Source organism: Athene noctua, unplaced genomic scaffold, assembly GCF_965140245.1.
Source record: "Athene noctua unplaced genomic scaffold, bAthNoc1.hap1.1 HAP1_HAP1_scaffold_150, whole genome shotgun sequence".
NCBI classification, from domain to species: Eukaryota; Metazoa; Chordata; class Aves; order Strigiformes; family Strigidae; genus Athene; species Athene noctua.
The window spans coordinates 233,165-253,075 of NW_027437622.1; the positions used below are offsets into that span (position 1 = coordinate 233,165).

Sequence of the window (19,911 nt, forward strand, 5' to 3'; positions counted from 1 at the left end):
TACTACTCACAAATCTATTGGATACATGTAAAAGGCTACATTATAATGTCCCAGCCCCCTGTGGCGTCTCAGACATGTCACAACATCTTCCCTCTTCTGGCCTGCCTCCTTTCCCAAGGTTGTTTTTACCATCAAGGCCATTGTGTACCTCAGTTTCTCTCTTTGTTAACATAACAGTCTGTTGTTTGGCATAACTGTACCCTGGGTTTTTTCCTTTGTTTACCTCAAGATGGCTGCAATCAGCTTCTGCAGAGACCCATGGCCTTGCTCTCTGCAAGCCGTTCTCCAGCAGTTTGGGACACGGCCGGGGAAGGGGCAGGGGCAGGACGAAGCCCCCGCTCTGCCATCACCTGCTCTCCTCGCCCTCCAGCAGTTTGCGGTACGTGGCGATCTCGATGTCGAGGGCCAGCTTGACGCTGAGCAGCTCCTGGTAGTCCTGCAGGTGCCGGGCCATCTCCTCCTTGAGGCTGCGGGTGTCCTCCTCCAGCCGTGCCACCGTGTCCTGGTAGCCGGCCGTCTCCAGGGCGTAGCGCTCCTCCAGCTCCCGCAGCTGCCTCTCCAGGGACTCGTTCTGGGGGACCCCGAGGGGACAGGACACCCTCCACCGCCGCCTTCTCCCGGGAGCTGGTGGCTCTCCGCGGTGCCCATCCACCTCCCACCCCTGGGGACCAGCCGTTCCCCCAGCAGCGGGTGGGGGTCCCCAGCGCCGTGCCAGGGAGCCCGGTGGCGGTGGCAGCCCCCCGATGCCGTGTCCCCCGCCCGCTCCCCGCAGCTGTCACCTACCGCACCCCGCAGAGCCTCCAGGTCGCAGGTGAGGGCCTGGAGCTGGCGCCGGTACTCGTTGGCCTCCTGCTTGGCGGCGCGCAGGGCCTCTGCGTGCCGGGCGGCCGCGGCCGTCAGGTCTGTGAACTGGGGGGGGGACACGTGCCGTGGGATGTGTCCCGGTGGCACATGGCATGGGGACACAGCCCTGCTCTGCTCCACTGCAGGGACGTGGCCCCACCAGCACGTGGCACACAGACACATCCCCGACCCGGCAGGGTGGTGGGACGGTGCTCACGGGACGTGTCCCCAGAGCCCCGTGGCACGGGGGACGTGTCCCTGCTGCTGGGGCAGGAGGAGACAGTGCACACGGGACACGCCCTTGGTGTGGGCCTGGGGACATGTCCCTGTTCCTGCAGCCGTTGGGGACAGGCGGGACATCCCCAAAGGCGCGTGTCCCAGGGACATCCCAGCTCCCGGGAGGCCGTGGCCCCAGCAGCGCCTGTGGTGGGGACACATCCCTGCTGCCATGGGAGGAAGGGACAGCTCACACGGGACGTGCCCCCGGTGGCACGCGGTGTTGGGTGGAAGGGACGGCGCACGTGGGGCACGTGGCTGATGGCACGTGTCGTGGAGACGTGTCCCTGCTCCCTTGAGGTGACGGGACAGCGGACATGGGACACGTCCCTGACGGCAGGTGCTGCTGGGGACACGTCCCCGCCGTGCAGGTGGGAGGGATGGTGCCTGTGGAAGCCACCGGGAACGTGTCCCTGCTCCTGCGGGACAGTGCCTGTGGGCCCCGTCACTGGGAACACGCCTCAGGGACCGTGCCCGTGTCACTCCGCAGGGGGACACGTCCCCGCTCCCCGCGGGGACCAGGCCCGGACACGGGACACGGGCGGGGGCAGCGGGGATCCCAAACCCCACGCGCCACCCCCAGGCGGCGCCGCCCAGCCCCGAGGAGGTGACGCTCGGGAGGGGACAGCCAGGCCCCCCCGCCGGGCGACCGGCTCCGCCGCACCTTGGACTTGTACCACTCCTCGGCCTCCCGGACGTTGCTGGCGGCCGCGGCCTCGTAGCGGCTGCGGATGTCGCGCAGGGCGGCCGTCAGGTCCGGCTTGCTCGCGTCCACCTCGACGTGCACCCGCTGCCGGGCCAGCTGCTCCTGCAGCTCCCGCAGCTCCTGGGGGGACAGCGGGGCTCAGCCCGGCCCCGGTGAGCCCCGGGACTCCCCCCCAGCCCCCCGCGCGGGGTTACCTCCTCGTGGGCCTTGCGGAGGAAGGCGATCTCGTCCTGCAGCGTCCCCACCCGCCGCTCCAGGGCCAGGCGAGCCAAGGCAGCGGCGTCCACGTCCTGCCGCCGCGGGGGGAGAGGAGGGACCGTCCCCAGGGCCTGCTCCCTCCCGAGCTGCCCGGCCCTTCCCCGTGCTGCCCCGTTCTGCCCACCCCAAGGCACCCCAGCCCCCCACTGCCCGCTCCTGCCCACCCCTGCCCGTCCCCGCGGGAGGCTGAGCTGGGGGCTGAGCCCCTGGGCTGCAGGACGGGGGACGCAGGGTCCAGCCCCTGCCCTCACCTGCCTGTAGGCAGCCAGGTCGCTCTCGGCCTCCAGCCGCAGGGTCGCCTCGTCCTGCAGCCTGCGCCGGAGCAGAGGCACCGTTACTCACTCAGCACCGTTCCCCTCAGCATCGCTCCTCGTTAGGCGCAGTACTCGTTGGGCGCTGCTACTCGGTATTGCTGCTACTCATTAGGCGCTGCTCCTCGTCACCCTGAGCCCCAGGGATGGACCCCCCGGGCCGACACGGCCCTGCGCTCCCAGCACCCACGCCCTGTGTCGGAGCACGTGCCCATCCCACACCCCCCGCCACCGTCCTGCGCTGTTCCCGGGGTCACCCTGGTCCCTGTTGCCACCCGCGGCCCCGTCACCACCCTGGTGCCCACCACTGCCCGGTCCCCAGGGCTACCCTGGTCCTGGTGGCCACCCTGGTCTCTGTCTCAGTGGCCAACCTGGGGATACCTGCTGTCACCCTGGTCCTTGCCACCGCCCTGGTCCCCAGATGACTGTGATCACCATCCTGGGGGCCACCTTGGTCCCTGAGGCCATCGTGCTGCTGGTGGCCCCCTTGCTCCCCATCCCCACCCCGCTCCCCATCCCCACCCTGGTCATGGTCGCCACCTTGGGCCCCAGGGCTACCCCAAGCGGGGCAGAGCCGTACTTCTGCTGGAGGCTGCCGAGGTCCTCGGCGAGGTTCTCCTTCTCGATCTCCAGACGGGCCTTGGCGGTGGCCAACTGCTCCACGTGGCGCCGCAGGTCACGCAGCTCCCCCTGGTAGACGTCGGGCAGACGCGAGGGCTCCTGCTCCCGCGCCTGGTGCAGCTCCACCACCAGCACCTTGTTCTGCTGCTCCAGCAGCCGGACCTTCTCGATGTAGCTGGCAAAGCGGTCGTTGAGCTCCATCATCTCCACCTTCTCGTTGGTGCGCGTCTCCCTGAACTCCGAGTTGAGCGCTGCGGCCAGCGAGAAGTCCATCCTGCCCAGCCCCAGGCGGGCACCCGTGCGGGGACCAGGCTGGGCGCTGCGGGGAGCCCGGAGCCGGGCGGGGGGGCTGGCGGGAAGCCCCCGGTAGCCCGGGGCGGCGGGGCCGATGCGGCGGCCGTAGGAGGAGAGCCGCTGGCTCTCCATGCCGGAGGGGGGGGCGTGATGGGCCCGGCCCGGGGGTTTTGTGCAGCCCGGGGGCCCCCCCGTCACTGGCCACCGGGCAGGGAGCCCAAGTCCCGGCACAGCAGCAGGGGGGGGCTGTGCCCTGGCAGCCAGCCCGGGCACCGCAGCACGGCCCCCTGCCCCCGCGGCGGGCACTGGGGGGGCTGGGGCACACGCCAGGCTGGGAGGCAGAGCCGTGGCCGTGGGCACCCGTGGGGCAGCCGGCGGGTGGGTGCTGGGTGCGAGGCGGGGTGCGAGGCCGTGGGCACCGCGGGAGCTGGGGGCAGCGCTGCAGGGCTCCGTGGGCGCGGGATACATTCCCCTGGGGCGGCGTGGGTGCTGGGGGCACGGCCGTGGGGGCCCAGGGGTGCTGGGTGCGGGGGCCCAGGGCGCTGTGGGTGCTGGGTGCACACACACGTCCACACGCACACACGTCTCCATCCCCCCATGCCCATGTGCGCACACACACACACAGAGACACACACACGCACACACACACACACGCACACACGCACACACACTCTCTGTCTCTCTCACGACTCACACCCCGCCCGCTCCCCGTGTCGCCCCCCCGGGCCCAGCCCCGGCACAAGCGGCTCCGCACCCGCCGCCCGGCCCCGGCTCCCCTGGGCGGAGGCTCTGTGCGGGCCGTCTGGCAGCGCGGGCAGGCGGCTCATTAAGGCCGGCTGCTCATTAAGGCCGGCTGCTAATTAGAGCCTGACGCCTCCCAAGTCCTTCCCCCCCGCTGGCTCTGTCAAGCGCCGCCTGGTCCTGCCGGAGCCCGGCCGGGGCTCAGGGCGCCGGGTCCCCCCTTCCCAGCTCGGGGGGGCCGGATCCTGCCCCAGCCGCTGCTGTGGGTGCGCGGCCGCGTCCCCGTCACCTGTGCGCTGAGTTTGGGGGGGCTTTTGCCCGCCGGGGGCGGCGGGGGGAGGAGGGAGGGCCGGGACCCCTCCCCGGGCGGCTGAAAGGGGCTTCGTGCGGGGCCGGAGCCGGCGGGCCCGGCCCCCCCGCGGGGTCTCTTTGTGCCGGGGCCCGGCGCTGCCGGGAAACGCGGGGGGACAGAGCCAGGGGCACGGGGCCACCGCCAGCCCTGAGCCACACAGCGGGACATGGCCAGGCCTCGGGGACAGCGCCGGCGGGGGCCGGGGGGCTTGGGGACCGCGAGGGACTCGTGGGGGCATCGGGGTGGGGGCCCCAAGAGGCGGCTGGATGAAGCCGGGGGGGTCCCAGGAGGGGCTGGAGCGGGGCCAGGGCGGGGGACAGCTCCCGCCGGCTGGCAGCTAGATGGCAGCCGATGGCCGGGAAAGGCTCCCCGCCCGCTCGGGGACGGGGACACGCCGCCAGGCCCCGCTGGACCGCGGCCACCGTCGCCGGGCCACCGACCGCGGCCACTTGGAAAGTGTCGTGGCAACAGCCGTGGCCCCACGGGTGTGACCTGTGGGCACCCAGGGCCAGGGCGGGCTCATACTGGTGCGACTGGGGGCACTCGGGCGGCGCTCCGAGACAACCGCTTGCTGCCACATCCCCCTCGAATCCCCAGAAGCTCCTCGCCCCCAGGCAGGCCCGTGTCCCCCAGCTGTCCTGGGCCGCTGTCACCAGCGGCGGGCAGGGGTTTGCCCACAGGAACGCCCGGCTTGGGGCCCCGATGTACCCCGCAAGTGACACTTGGCCTCCCGGAAGAGTGGCAGCCCTGGGAACGTGTGCTGGGTGACAGCCCCTGGTGACAGGGCTCCTCCGTCCCCCGGGACTCTCTGAAGTCCCCTGGCGTGCACAGTCCTGGCGGGGCAGGACGGGGCTGGGGGCGCGGCGGGGTCCTCGCCAGCCCCCGCGCCGCTCCCCAGAGGTTGATTTTCTCCCAGCTCCTGCCGGCCGGGATCAAAGCACAGAAAGCTGTCCCTGCCGGCAGGCAGAGCTGGGCTCTCCCCCTCCTCCTCCCCGGCCCCCCTTAATGAGACAAACGGACTGGGAGCGGGCTGCAAGTGTTAATTAGAAGCTTCCACGCTCTGAGAAGACAAAGGCGAGATCAGCCGCTGCCAGGCAGGGAAGTAGTGCAGAAGGAGCCGGTGACCCCGGTCCCTGTGGGACAGCAGCACACCCGCAGCTGGGTCCTCCCTCCCCGTCCTGCTCCCACCACGCTTGGTCACCTCTGGGGGTGGCTACGAGGAGCTGGGGCAGGCAAGCAGATGTGCCCGTGGCCAGACGTGCCCTGGCACGGCAGGAAAGGGGGTCGCAGGGGTGTCGGGGGACAGGTGTGGTCCCCAGGTAGGGATGCGGGGAGCTCTCTGCTGTGCAGGCGGCTGGAGCCAGGAGCCCCCAGCGTCACACGGAGACAGGGATGGTGGCCATGGGGTTGTAGCAGAAACACTTTTCGCCCCGCAAAGCAGCAGCAGCCGGTGCTTGCCGGCACTCTGGGACACGGAGCGAGCGCCCCAGAGCCCCCCTGGCACAGCAGAGGGGGCAGAAGGCACCCACGGGGTCCCGGGGATGATGGGAGATGGGGGAAGCCCCGACAGAGCCCACCCCCACGAGCAAGGGCCTTTTCCAGGCCCGCTCAGACGGGAGCTGCTTCCCCATCCCAGCTCCCTGGGCGAGGGGGAGGCGAGAAGAAACAGCCGCACGTCTCCCCTCTCCCCTCTGGTTGGAAACGAAAAAGGTTTATTAAAAATACATGTTATTTCTTAGTATCATACGACAGGGGACGTAACTGGGACGGTGAACAGGAGGGGGCTGGGGGTGACTGCAGGGGTACAAGAAGGGCTGCAGGAATTGTTGTGTGGCTGCAGGAAGGGTGGGACAGGGCTACGAGAGAAAGGAAGAAGTTTGGCACCTGGGTTGGGACACTGCCGGGGATCCTGGGTGCAGGAGCCATCAGCATAAGAGCTTCATTGGCTGGGGGGTGGGAGCAGGGGGGGCACTGCCCAGGGCCACGAGCTCTTTGGTGGTCCTTCTGCTGCCCTTCCAGGAGAGAGGGCCCGCAGGATGCTCTGAGGATGGAAAGAGGAGGGAAGTGCATTAGGCAGCTGCTGGGTAAAAGCAGCAAACCCAGGTCCCGTCCCCCCCCGCCCCGACAGAGATCCAGGTGCTGCCAGCCCCCTCCTCCTTTCTGCCCCTCCCCAAGCACCCACCAGCCTTCCCCGAGGCTCTGGCTACAGCCAGGAAGCAGCAAACCCCAAAGAGCATCTTCCACCAGCAGCAAACCTCCCAGTTCGAGGTATTTTCCTCACCTGACCCGGAAGGGGGCTGGTCCAGCGCCCGCTTGGTGCCTGCCCTGCCGCAGGGAACGCTCTTGCAGCCCGTGGTGCTGCGGGCAGAGGGTTTCCCCAGGCGCCTGCCCGGGAGCGGAGGGGCGCGGGAGGGCTGCGCAGATCTCGGGGTGCTGCAGCTCTGGAGCCCACCCAGGGTGGGGGGAGCAGCGCTGTGGAGAGAAAGGGGCCGTTTTAAACCCGCGAGGCTCAGGGCGGAGCCCCCCCGCGTCCCCACGTGTCACAGGTGAGGTGGGGCCGACGCAGGCAGGGACGGGGGCTCGAGCCCCAGGCAGCTGCCAGCCCTTGCTGCCTGCGCGGGGCGCTCTGGGGCACGGGGGGCCGGCGGCTGCCTCACCTCTCCACTCGCCTCCGCTTCTGCGCAGGGGCTTTGGAGACCACGGAGGGCCTGGGGATGGAGGAACCCTTCACGGCAGACACCGGGGCACAGGCTCTGCGGCCAAGGAGAAGGGAGTTAGTGCCCGCTCTCGTGAGGCTGCGAGGCAGCCAGGCCAACACCATCCGCCCGCAGGGAACAGGAGTCACAGGAAACCTGCCCGGTTTTGTAGGGGAAAACCGTTCCAAGAGGGGTAAATCCTCAGGAGAGCGGCACAGGAGGCGTCAGCCGCCTGGCTACTGCTGCTCCCTGAGGTGCTCGGGCTGTTCCCCTGGACCTCAGTGTCCCCAGTTCCCTCGGTAGGAACCATTTCCTAGAGCTGCAGGAGGAGACGGGGAGACCTCGGGGTGTCCTGCGTTACCAAGGCCATGCCCATCTCTGCCTTTGGATGCTCTCACAGATTCACAGAGCTTTGGAAAATCCAGAGCCCCTTTGAAGCACCGGCAATAAAGAAACCCAAACTACCAACTAAACAATAAAACGCAAAACCCCAGAGTGTGCAGTCCCAACCCTCGCTCCAACCTCTCTGGGAGCAGAGGTGAGGCCCCACCTGCTTCCCAGCCAGCACGCGGGGCTCCAGAAGGGCCCCAAAGGGAGAAATAGATTTCCTTGGAATGTTTTTTATATCTTTGACAGCGATTCACACACGAGCTCGGACCGCTGGCTGCCTGTCTGCAGGCTGAGTGTTTTCTGCCCAGTCTCCCCCCTTAGCAGAGCTGCAGCGATCCACGGAGGATTCACCCAGACAGCAAGATCGTGGAGGGGGGAGCCCCAAAACCACAGTTAACCCCCCCAGGCCAGCACTTACTGGGGCACGACGGGGCCGTCCTGCTTGTTTAGGTGGCTCTGGACGCTCTCCCAGATGGAGAATTCTGGCAGGCTGGAGGCAGCTGCCTCGGCCACGCTGGGTGAACCACTGCTGTTGGAGACCTCAAAAGTCTCGTTCAGGTTGTGAACGGGCACAGCAGGCAGCGTGCGGCGGTTTTGGGCAGCCGATGACACCGGGGACATGTGACTTGTTGTAGTCCCCCTCCTCTTAATCGGGCCAGGAGCCACCGACGTGGGGCTGCAGGGGGCAGCGAGGTCCTGCAAGCGCTGCACGGTGCCACTCATCCCGGGGGTGCTGGGCACGGCGACAGACACCTGGGCTGAAGGAGCAGAGAAGAAACAGAGTCACCTCCTTGTCTGCAGTTCCCAGGCACCCGCAAAGCCCGGGGCATCCCCCTCACAGCCCCCCGTCACAGCTCGGCGGAGGTCAGCCCAGCGAGCCCTACAGCAGCCGTTTGCCAGCGGGTGTTTCCATCCAACCACCTTAAACCGAGAGGAAAAGAGCCAGCACAACTAATCCTAAAGGCATCAGGCTGGGCCCAAAGCAAGTGCCCTGCGGCAACGCCCGGTCTGTGCCCGGAACACAGGGTCTGCAGCGCCCACGGCTTCGCTATGGGCATCGTGCATCGGCCCTGAGGATGAGGAGGGAGAGCTCAGCCCTGGTCAGATGCAGGCTGCCGGCTGGGAGGCTACAGCCAGGCTGGCTGGGACAAATGTTCCATGGAGGAGTAAACAAGAGGAGGACAAATGAGGATCAGAACTGCTGTTTTGGTCTCCAGGAGCAGAAATATCCCTCACATTTATGCTGACTCGCACACACATGCTGAGCTCCCCGGAGACAAGGGCTGCTCCTGGCTCCGGCCGTGCCCCGGGCTCCCGGCGGTGCTGGCCAGCCCCAGTCGCTCTACAAAGCGAGGCTGCAGCCGCTCTGGGCAGAACCCGCTGGGTGCCACGTCAGGAGGAGTCAGGAGAAACTCATCTCCCTGCCCTGTGCCCACAGCTGGGAGCTGCCCCCCCGCCACCGGCTCCTCCAGCGCACACCGAGACAAAAGAGAGGGGGCAGCACCGACGGCCCCAGCTTCTCACCCTCACAGCCCTGCTGCATCCTCTGGGCAGGGCTGGCCCCGCCGATCTCTGCGGCTCCCTTTGCAGACGTGGCTTGCTCCCCGCTTACACCAGCCTCCTGACTGACCAGGCGCTCCAGGTCCTCAAATTCGGAGACCATGGCAGGAGTGAGGAGGGCGGCAGCCTTCAGGAGGGCGTATTGCTTTCGGGCAACGTTCAGGACGGCAGCCAGGAGCCTGGGACAGAGAGAGACAGACCCAAGAACCAGTTAGCAGGCGAGCGTGAGCCAGCGTCACCAGTAACGGAGGCCCAGCAGCACCAGCGTCACCTCTGAGACACCTCCTTGGGCGGGGCAGAGCCTGTTAGCAGAGTTTTGGGGCAAGAGAGGCAAACTGAAGTCGAGAGATACCCAAGTTGTAAATCTCTTCCTGGACAACCCGAGCTGTGAGTTGTGTGTTTACCTGTTAGTTACAGGGACAAAACGGCACCTGCAGGCTCTGCCGGGCTTCAGACACTTGTCAGCTCCGGCAGAGGCAGACAGATCCAGGCACACGTCAAGGCCAGCCTCCCTCAAGAGGCCTTTCCAAAGAGGTTCATTCTGCCAAGATGCTTGGGGCAGAGACATCAGCAGATGGTGCCACGGGAGCCCTGCCAGGGCAGGGCCCGGGGGAGCAGCGGCAAGAGGAAAGACTTCGCAGAGGTAATTTCAGGACTAACAACGCGCACTTAAGGCTCACACGGTGGCTGTGCCTGGAAACCTTCACTGCTGCATTTCCAGGAGAGACTATCCCATGGGATTAGATCTCCAGGAGCCAAATCCCTTATTTTACAGGGCCGGCTGTCATCTGCAGACAAAGACCTGGTCCCACGTCCTTCTGGACAGCCCTTAGGATGGCTACAGGATGCAACAGGAGGGTGGGCAGCCCGTCCTCCGCAGGCAAACATGAGGAAGCAACATGTGGGAACGACACGAGGACACTCACGTCTCTGCCCGGCTGCCAGACAACCCCTGCAGAAGGCACCTTGGTGTCTTCCCTTCCAGCTGGACGTCTGTCTGGTGGGCTGCTCTGGGGCTGCTGGGAGGCCTTTCCTCTGGAGCCTGGAGCAATCACCCAAAAGCGCAGCATTAGCCCATCTCTGAGCTGAGTTTGTTCCCCAAATTCCCCGTTAGCTGGGAAGTTAAGGGGTTTTGCCAGCAGTCCACAGCCCCCCACACGCTGAGCCAGGAGCCCGTGGACCGGGTGAGTTCCTGCCCTCTCCCAGCGCGCCCAGGGTACCCCACGAGGGTATGTGAGCCCCCCACCAGGCCCCACTCATCACAGCACCCCTTCTCTCACCTCCTCCTCCAGCTCCATTGGCATCCCAACAGACTGTCCAGCTCCCAGCTCCTGCTGCTCTCCATCACTCCCCCTCTGAGCCACGCTGGTCTGTGGGACAGCTTCCTCCAACCTGCAGAAGGCAGAGAAGCAGCCACTGAGCCAGAGAAGATCCTCTGGGGAAGCTGTCACTTTGCCCAAGAAGTTTTGGGATGGATCAAGGAGAAGAGGATTAGGCCTTTGCAGCCCAGCTTTGTGCACTGTGCTCTGCCACGCTCATAACTGCCCCCGAGCCCAGTCGAGGTGACGTGCACACCAGTAAAGAAGCTCCTCTGCTTTCTAATGGACACCTGGGCTCTGACCAGCACTAAAACCCCACAGGCTCGGGGCACACCAGGAGGTCCCACCAAGCTCTGTCCCTGCTCCCCACCAGCCTCACCTGGGCAGCCCCTCTGGGAAGCCGGAGGGAGCCAGCGGCGCCAGAGCCTGGTTCTGTGACTCCCGGGCAGCGTCCTCATAGACCCGGAGCTTCGCCCGCAGATCTGCCACCTGCGAGGAAGGATCAGCTCTTGCTCAGATGGTTTCACGAGCCCAGGAGCTCAGAGCTCCACGTCCCCAGCAAACCACAGCTAAAGCGAGAGCCCTCCCCTCCCCGCCAGCATCTCACCTCCGCTCTCAGCCGCTCGCAGGTGACGGCGTATTTACTAACGTGGCCGTCAGAGCTGGTCACGTTGCTCTTCAGCTGCAGAGACAGGGCCAAGGCAGAGGTTAAAGCAGCACTGGGGCTGCACGTACCTCTCTCCCAGTGCTGGAGCTGCTCAGCCTCCTCCAGGCTCCCCAGGGAGCCCCAGGGTGGCTGCAGTGGACAGGAGCTGCGCTCAGGGACCTGCTGCCGCAGTCACAAGCCTTTCTGGGTGCTGGGCTGAGGAGCTTTACACGAAGACAGGGCACACACTGTCTGCAGCTTCATCCGCTGCTGTCTGCCCAGAGCGGCACCCCCAGGGCTGGAAAACTCAAGCTGGATAAGGGAGGCACCCACTAACCTCCCCCCCCACAAACCAGGCTCCTTCCCAGCCATCCCCAGCCGCTCCCAAACACAGAGCAGATCACCGCCGCAACGCCAGATCCTCACCGACACCTTGATCTCCTTGGCCCGGCCGGCGTACTTGAGGGTGTTGTAGGTGTCCTCGTAGGCCAGGACGGAGGGACTCACGGCGGCGATCATGATGGTGCGGCAGTGGCCGCCGATGGAGTCCTTCAGCAGGCGTGTGAGCTTGCTGTCCCGGTACGGGATGTGGCTTTTCCTGCTCTGTACCGAGAGATCAAGGCTCTGCTCAGCTCCAAATCTGTGCCGCAAGGGCGCGGCCACCCTCATCCCACGGCACCTCTCGGAGCCCAGCCCAGGCTGCCACCCTCACCGCGCGGGCAGAACCATCCCCGGAGGACACCGCGCTCACCCGCCCACCCCGGCGGGGCCACGCGAGGAGCAGCGTTACCTTTGCCTCAGCCAAGGCGTTGATGACGTTGATGAGGGCCAGCAGCGAGCGGTTGATGTTGGCGCCCTCCCGGAGCCGCTCTCCCTTGGTGTTGGCGACCGAAGCTCGCTCCGAGCCTGCCAGGTCGATCAGGCTCATCTTGGCCACTCGCAGGTCGCCAGCGAGGCCGCCAGTGCAGTCCTGCTGCTTCACGTAGATCTGCGAGGACAGAGGTGGGTGAGGCTGCAGCTCCACCAGGCTCGTGGGGCTGCTGGTTGGAGCCAGCATCACCGGTTTCAATGTTTGTGAAACGATGGCGGAGCGGATCACGCAGGCGTGAGATCGAGCGGCAGGAAAGGAGGGGCCCGGCATGCTGAGAAGACAAGCAAAAACTCGGCGATGACTTGAGCAGCAAAGCCACGGAAGGGATCTCGCAAGACGGGACAGAGCTGCGGAAAATAATCTGGTCGTGTCCCCGAAGGGCAACACCCCAACCCAAAGCCCTGGCATCATCCAGGATGTGCTCATGCACGGTGGCAGCCCCAGCCCTGACTCCGACTGTGGGTTTTTCCAGAAATCTCAGATGCCAGTGGGGGCTGCAAGCCCCCAGACACAGCCTCGCAGTGCCCCAGGGAGGCATCCAAGCAGGGCTGGCGGTGCCCAGCCCAGTTCCCAGCTGGTGCAGGCGAGGAGGGACACAGCCACTGAGACTCACCCACAGCACTGCTCCGTAACTTCCCCTTCAGCATCTCTCAAGATCTCCCAGGAGGAGCAAACACTTCCCCCACCGCCCTGGAACCCCCTCAGCCCCCCAGGAGCGGCTCCTGCATGGCCTGGAGGTGCCACAGAGATAGATGCTGGAGGCTGGTAACCGATCCTGCATCCTCACCAGACTGTGGTTTGCCTGCCGGGCAGGGCAGAGTTCCAGCACAGCTCATGGATTCACGGCAGGCGGGAATCCAGCACCCAGTGACAAGCCCGGCTGGGAAAGCATCCAGACACCTGGACTTCCCCCTGCAAGCAGCAACGGGCAAGGCACCAGGTTCAGAATGAAATTGCAGTCAGAGCCCTCTGTCTCCCCACGCAGCCGTGACGGCCCTGCTAATTCGGGGAAGGGCCTGGCTGGAATTGAAATCAACTGGCAGGTTTGTGTAGGAGAGCACCGAGAAACCGGGGAGCAAATTCACAGAGCCCCGGGGGAGCGGAATTCCCGGCTCAGAGCCGGGGGAGACACGACGGAGCAGACTGCCTGCCTGCGGCACCTGGGGGGAGGCACAAGCAGGAGCCAGCGATACGCGGCCCCTTTGCTCTGAGGAAGGTTTTAGGTGCAGCTCCCACACGCTGAGTTGACAAGAGACAAAAGCACAAAGGGAAATTTCAGCCCTTGGGACCCCTAACACCAAGCTGGGAGTCTGGGGCTGTCTGGGAGACGTGGCCACCAGCGTGACCAGTGTGTGCTGTCCTGCTGCAGCGCTGGCTACTGGCCTGCCCAGACCCACACCTCTCTTCTCAGGGCCAGGACCCACCGATTTTTCCTGTGGCACAGCAGGAGCAGGGGCAGGAACCCTGGGTCCTGGCACAGGCTGGCTCCCTCGCCCCCTTCTCAGCACAAATCCCGAGCGACACTGCAACCCGCAGCCCTCACCTGGAAGATGGCGTGCGAGCGGGAGGAGGTGCTGTTGGCGTCGGTGGGATGCTGCGTCCGGTTCCTGTTGCCGTTGGCCAACATCTCCAGCAGCTGCTCTGCCGACGCGGGCTGGGAGAGAACGGGCAGAGGGCGGGCGTCAGCGCAGCCCGTACGCAAGCACCGAGACAACCCAGCACCCAGCAGCCACGGCGGCGTAGGCTGAGGCATCCTGCAGCTCCGCGGGGCTCCTCTCAGCTCAGGGTGGCGTTTGCTGTCCGCCAGGAGCCGCGCAGATGGCACCCCCGCGCCCTCACACCCCCCACGGCCCCGGGACACGCATCCGCTGTCAGAACTGGTGCAGGCGCAGCGGTGCCCAGACCTTGTGCCCATTTCTCTACCCACCTGGTGGAAGGAGAGACCCTGAACCACGACTCCTTTCTCAGGATCCTCCCGGATGGCCAGAGGGCCCTTGGGCTCCAGCAGGTCATGAATCTGTTCGTTGTACACCTGGAGCAGGGAACGCCACGGAAGGCTGAGGTTTGGTTACCCAACGGGGAGCAGGGAGAGGAACTTTGTGCCCCAGTGTCACGCACAACCTGGTGTCCCCCCGATGCCACCTCTGGGGCCTCGTTACACCAAGAGCAGCTGAGGGGGCTCTCAATGCAGAGGAGAGCTTGGGAGGGCTTCACTGGCAAGTCACCGCGCCACCACTCCTCCAAAGCCAGGAAGCCCTCGTCGCTCGGGGACCACGGCAAGGAGCAGAAAATGCCCCAGGCTCCAGGTGGGAGAAACCAGCAGCACCAGTTCTCCAAACTGGGTGGGTGAGCCTGCTTCCAGCCAAGCTCTAAGGCTGCCCTGGGGACACCGGGCACAGCTGTCAGTGCAGCGGGTACCCTGAGTGTGGCACTGCAGGGTCTGGATCAACCCCAGGTCCCAGTCACGGTGACCCGGAGGCAGGAGGGGACCCGGCTCGGACGCGGCGTACCTCCTGGTAGGAGACGAGCACCTCACAGCTCTTCTCCTCTTTCCTGGCCTCGATCCTCTTGTACAGCTCCACCATGGTGAGGTACATGATGCCAGGGCTTTCCTCCGAGCCCAGCATGGTGTAGGTTTTCCCTGCTCCTGTCGCACCGTAGGCAAACACTGGGAAGAGAAAGGGTGGAGGGTTGCAACGATCGTTAATTAACAGGAGCGGCGGAAAGTGCACTCCTTGCCGGAGAGGAGAGCTTCCCGCAGCAACCCCTGCGGCGGGGGCTGCTCACAGCCTTTGCAGAGAGAAGCCAAAGCCAATTCCCCTCCGCGTTTGCCACTCGACCCCTCAGTGCAGTTTTTTTTCTCACTGCAGCCTCTCTCATTTAGCAGAGACAGAACGAGTCCCCAAACCATCACGTGCTTGGATGCTCCAGTCACCCCTGAACCTTCTTTTTAACAAGCCGAGCAGCCCCATTCCCCCACCTCTCCCCAGAAGGCGTTTCTTCTTCCAGACCTGGTAATTCATCTCACCCCCCCACCCCCCCTTTCAACACTCTTTGAAGCGTCACCATCAGAGCAGGACACACTAACCCAGAGAGCCTCAGCCCGTCCCCCCAATAGCAGCACTCGGGGCTTGGCAACTCTCGTTTGAGGATCCTGGAGTTATTTTATGCAGATAGAGACACGAGACGTGCCTGCCAGGTGGGCACAGTGACAGAGGCAGCCTTCAGCAGCTCTCAGAGCATGCCGGAGAGCCAGGAATAGCATCCTCCGGTCCCAGTGCCCGGCCCGGCACATGATTAGACAGGAGAGCAGCCTCTCCCGCACGGTGCTGCCTCACACAAGTGATGTGCTCGTTAAGCCGCTCGTCTGCTGACAGCCTGCCAACAGCACGGGGGGCTGCGGCGGCAGGCGAGGAGCTTTCAGACCCAGCAAGGAGCTTTCAGACCTGGCTTTACAGAGCTGCCAGCCTGCGGCATGCTCACAAGGGGCACGGCAAACCCCAAAGCACCCCAAGATGTGTCTGCTTCACCCCAGATCCCGCTCCCAAACCCAGCATCCTCCCAAAGCTCTGCCCCTCACCGCGATTTGGGCTGCGAAGGGATGGCAAAAGCAAGGGGCTCTTTGCGCCACAGATCCACCTGATTTCTCGCCATCCTTCCCACCCTAGCAGAGCGGAGAGCATGTCATCCTTGTCCCTCAGAATGCCTGGAAAGCACCTGCCCAGCCTCATTTCTGCCCCAACGCCCACCTCCATCCCCTCCAGCACCGCTGTGGCCCCCAGCATCACAGAACCACAGCACACCCAGGCTGTGAGGAACCTGGAGAGATCATCTGGTCTGAGCTTTTGTGGGAAGGGGAGCCCAGATGAGATCATCGTGCACCCTGTCCAATGGCATCTTGAACACCCCCAGCCCTTGGGACTCCACTATGCCCCTGGGGAGGCTGTGCCAGTGAATGTTCTCACTGTAAAAAATGTCTTCTACTGAGATGAAACCTCTCCTGGTTCAACATGTCCCTGCTGCCCCTTGTCTTCAACTTGTGACCAGAGAGCCCCCATCCTCTCCAAAGCTGCCCTTTAAGTCCTCAAAAACGGATGAGGTTCGCCCCGGACTCTTCTCCTCTCCAGGGAGAAGAGACCCATCTCCTTCAGTCTCCCCTCTCTGTCCAGCCCTTGGCTCATCTCTGGGGCCCTCCTTTGGAAATCCTCAACTCTACCTGCATCCAGTCTACCTACATCTCTGTCTGAGCTAGAAATGTCCCTGCAGATGCAGCCCCAGACCCAACTTGGGAGACTGCACTCCTCTGTCTTCATCCTCCCACTGTTCCTGCTTTTCCAGCCCAGCCAGGTCCCTCCTCACCATTTCCTCCCCACAAATCCTTTTCCCCCTGGAGCCCTGCATCCAGCTCTGGGGTCCCCAGCACAGGACAGACATGGACCTGTGGGAGCGGGGCCAGAGGCCACGGGAACGGTCTGAGGGCTGGGACAGCGCTGCTGCGGGGAGAGGCTGAGAGCTGGGGGTGCTCAGCCTGGAGAGGAGGAGGCTCGGGGAGACCTTACTGAGGCCTCTCAATGTATAGAAAGAGGCTTGTAGGAAAGTCGGAGAAAGACTTTTTACCAGGGCCTGCAGTGACAGGACAAGGGGCAACGGCTTTTAACTGACAGAGGGCAGGTTTAGACTGGACGTAAGGCAGGAATTCTTCCCTGTGAGGGCGGTGAGGCCCTGGCACAGGCTGCCCAGAGAAGCTGTGGCTGCCCCCCCCCGGCAGGGTTCAAGGCCAGGTTGGACGGGGCTTTGGGCAACCAGATTTAGTGACACATGTCCCTGCCCATCGCAGGAGGGTTGGACTGGATTATCTTTCAAGGTTCCTTCCAACCCAAACCATCCTGTGACTCCGGAAGTTGCTCTTATTCAGGTTTTGCTTCTCCTCATTGCTCCCCAGGGGGAGATTCGACATTTCCATGTCAGGATCGTCCCTGTCCCGATCACACTCACAGTCACACCAGCTTGGTGCCAGCACCAAGTTTCAGGCTGCATGTTTGCGTGTTGCTGTTGTGTACCCTCATATCCCCAGCTGCTTAGGGCTTCCACAATAAATGAACAGCTCCACTGAGTCCACCCTGCCTGGGAGCAGATGGGACAGGAGCTCCTGCAAGGATTTTAGAAGTTTTTCTTTGCAGAAGGGGCTGTTGGGCGTTGGAATGGGCTGCCCAGGGCAGGGGGGGAGTCCCTATCCCTAGAGGGGTTGAAGAGTCGGGCTGAGCCAGCACTGAGGGATCTGGTGGAGTCGGGAACGGTCAGTGTGAAGTTTGTGGTTGGACAGGAGGAGCTTCAAGATCTTTATTATCCTGGATTATTCTGGGTTTCTGATCAAAGGAGGACCCTCCGGGTCTTACCGGAGCAGTTGTAGCCATTGAGGACGCTGTCCAACAACGCGTGGGTGGTGTGCTGGAACACCTCCTCCTGCGTGGCCCCCTCCCCAAAAACTCGGTCAAAGACAAACTTCAGGTCCTTGCTGTGGTGCTTGGGCCCGTGAGTGGGCAGCACACTGCTGGGGGGGCCACTGTGCTCTTCAGGGTTGAAGACGAGGATGTGCTGGTCAACGACATGCAGGACGGGGCGTGCGGCCCGCTCTCGCTCACAGGAAGCGCGGGGCCGCACACGCACCACAACAGCCACAGAGCCCTCCTGGGGCGGGGGCCCCAGCATCATGGTGACAGGGGGGTGCTGCGATGGGGGCGCGGCACTGCCTGGAGAACAACGGCACCGGGCTCCAACGTCCCAAGGGCCTCACGCACTGTGGGGGGGGGGGGGGGGAATGGGTCAGCTGAGGCTGAGGGGGTGGAGGGGAGCCCACAGCTGGGCAAGGCCTCGCACCCCCTCCCTGTCCTGAGCCCCGCTGGTGCCCCCAGAGCTGCCGTTAACACCCGCCCACGGCCCGACCCCTTCAGCCCCGTCCCCCCCGGCCTACACCCCCCTCTGGTCCCTGCAGCCCCTCTCACGGCCCCACACCCCCTTCAGGCCCCCACAACCCCCTCCCACAGCCCTGCCCGCCCCCTCCAGGGACGCCGTCCCACCCCCTCCCCTTCGGGCCTCTGTAGCCCGCCCCCCCCTCCACGCTGCCACCTTCGAGCCCCCCCAGCCTCCCTCGGGCCCCTCGTTCTGCCCACCCAAGGCCCTTCCTAAGGCCCCCGGCCCCCCACACCGCCTCCCCCGGCCCCGCAGGCACTCCCAGCCCTCCCCACCCCTCCGAGCCCCGGCCCGCCCACCCCAGGGCCCCAGACCCGCCCCCAGGGCCCCAGACCTGCCCCCAGGGCCCCCGACCTGCCCCCCGCGCTCCCGCTCCTCCCCCCCGCGCACCCAACGCCTCAACGGACCCTCCCGCCGCTCCGCTGCCAACGGCCGCGCAGGCCCCGCCCTCGCTCCTCATTGGCCGCTCTTCACGCCCTCGCTCCTCATTGGCCGCTCTTCACGCCCTCGCTCCTCATTGGCCGATCTTCCCGCCCTCGCTCCTCATTGGCCGCTCTTCCCGCCTCGCCCTCCCATTGGCTGTCCGCCCGGCGCGCTGCACCATGGGAGCGGTAGTCCCGCGGCCCCGACCTGGCCGCCATCTTTCCCCCCTCCCCGTCGCCGTCCCGGCCGTGGCGGCCCCCTGCGGCCGGGAGAACCGGCGGCCCGAGCGCTGTCCAGCGGAGAGAGCCCAGCCAAGGGCCCGGCAGGGCTGAGGGGCGCGGGGTCGCCGCCTGCTGCCTGCCACAGCGAGCCGCAGCGGCAGCCTTCTCCTCCCAGCTCCGAGCTGACAGCCCCGGCCCTGAGCAGCTCCCGCTGCCCGGCCGCTGCTGCTCCCGGGGAATTGGTGCTGAGAAACGAGCCCCGGTACCGCCGGGGGACACACACCCACCCGTGCACCCTGTCCCCAGGGCCACCCAGGGGGCCCCAGCGGCTCCTGTCCTCTGACCCCACCGCAGGGGCTCATCGAATTGGGCGGCGTCCTGCTGATACAAGGAAATGATCCCGTGCTTTGAAACTGATTTACTTATAACAGCTTAGAGCAACTTAAAATAATTTCTGAATATTGCTTAAGAATCCTGCTTGCCCTGACTGTTCTGTTGAAGCTTACCAAGGGCTACTGTGTGCATCTAAACAAAGCATTTTCTGTGGAAACTTACCAAGAACTACTATGTTTGGCAAAAATAGGAGCCATGTCCTTGGAAAGCAGATGGGTTCTGACAAGTTGAGTCTTTGTAGTGGGTAGACAGCCACGTATCGGCTGTAGAAACTGATCTACTGGTGCTTTTAGGTAAGATAGAGTTGGTAAACCATCTGAAAACCACTCTTGTTGTTCAAGATATTGCCTGAGAGAATCTGCATATGCTCCAAGGAAAAGTACAAGGTGAGGAGGACTGTGAGCCTTCCTCCAACAGACCCCAGAGACACCCACCAGGAGGCAATGGGCAGAGAACATCAACTGCTGACACCAGCATCTAGAGCCAACCCAGCCTCACTCATGCACATGGATATTTGTATTGTGTAATCCAATGAATATGGATATCCACACTTGGTAAGTTTTTGGTAAAATGTGCTGTTGGGGTGCAAGCTTTGCAGAGAAATCCCCTTGCACCCCGGCCGGAGTAAACATACAAACATACCTGCTGTGTAACTCTACTCCAGTTGTAGAGTCTGTTTCTATGAATCGCTGCCTGCACCGAAGCAGCGGTGACAGGTGACCGTGTCAGAGGGTCCTCATGGCTCTGCAGGGCTGGACCACGTCCTCCCCCCTGCAGTGAGGACGCATGTACCTGAGGGGACACCCCTCATGGGGCCACCTGGGCTCTGGGTCAGGGACATGGTGGCGGTGGCACCCCCACTGTCTGCACTGGAGGTGGCAGAGAAGACGCCAGCGCTTGGGGACAGGGGAGCCTCTCCCGGCACCCCCGGCCGGGCCAGTTCAGGAAGCCAAGCGGGGTCGACTGGGGGGGTGGCAGGTGGACCCTGTCCCTGGGCTGGGGGATGTCGGCTCTGCCCCA

At 64.7% G+C, this 19,911-nt stretch overlaps 2 protein-coding genes across 4 annotated transcripts; both read right to left on the minus strand.

Moving 5' to 3' along the window:
• Positions 1-346: 346 nt before the first annotated feature.
• LOC141955233 (glial fibrillary acidic protein-like) lies at positions 347-3,441 on the minus strand. The gene is made up of 6 exons (XM_074895153.1): positions 2,975-3,441; positions 2,335-2,395; positions 2,020-2,115; positions 1,784-1,945; positions 784-909; positions 347-571 (listed from the first exon to the last, which is right to left on the minus strand). Exons 1-6 carry the CDS (start codon positions 3,439-3,441, stop codon positions 347-349), a joined length of 1,137 nt encoding a protein of 378 aa, XP_074751254.1.
• Positions 3,442-6,127: 2,686 nt separating this feature from the next.
• LOC141955238 (kinesin-like protein KIF18B) lies at positions 6,128-19,887 on the minus strand. 3 transcript variants are annotated; one of them, XM_074895162.1, is made up of 17 exons: positions 19,534-19,887; positions 18,262-18,605; positions 17,281-17,681; positions 14,395-14,552; positions 13,812-13,916; positions 13,428-13,538; positions 11,804-12,001; positions 11,440-11,616; positions 10,975-11,049; positions 10,747-10,856; positions 10,329-10,440; positions 9,975-10,090; positions 9,013-9,227; positions 7,907-8,246; positions 7,060-7,155; positions 6,684-6,874; positions 6,129-6,443 (listed from the first exon to the last, which is right to left on the minus strand). In XM_074895162.1, the coding sequence occupies exons 3-17, from the start codon at positions 17,594-17,596 to the stop codon at positions 6,328-6,330; spliced, it is 2,436 nt and encodes an 811-aa protein (XP_074751263.1). In that variant the 5' UTR covers positions 17,597-17,681; positions 18,262-18,605; positions 19,534-19,887; the 3' UTR covers positions 6,129-6,327. The 3 variants fall into 3 exon arrangements, with proteins under 3 accessions (XP_074751265.1, XP_074751263.1, XP_074751264.1); XM_074895164.1 differs by lacking the exons at positions 17,281-17,681; positions 18,262-18,605; positions 19,534-19,887 and adding an exon at positions 14,973-15,437 and having other exon boundaries at positions 6,128-6,443; XM_074895163.1 differs by lacking the exons at positions 13,812-13,916; positions 19,534-19,887 and having other exon boundaries at positions 18,262-19,128.
• Between the last annotated feature and the right edge of the window lie 24 nt (positions 19,888-19,911).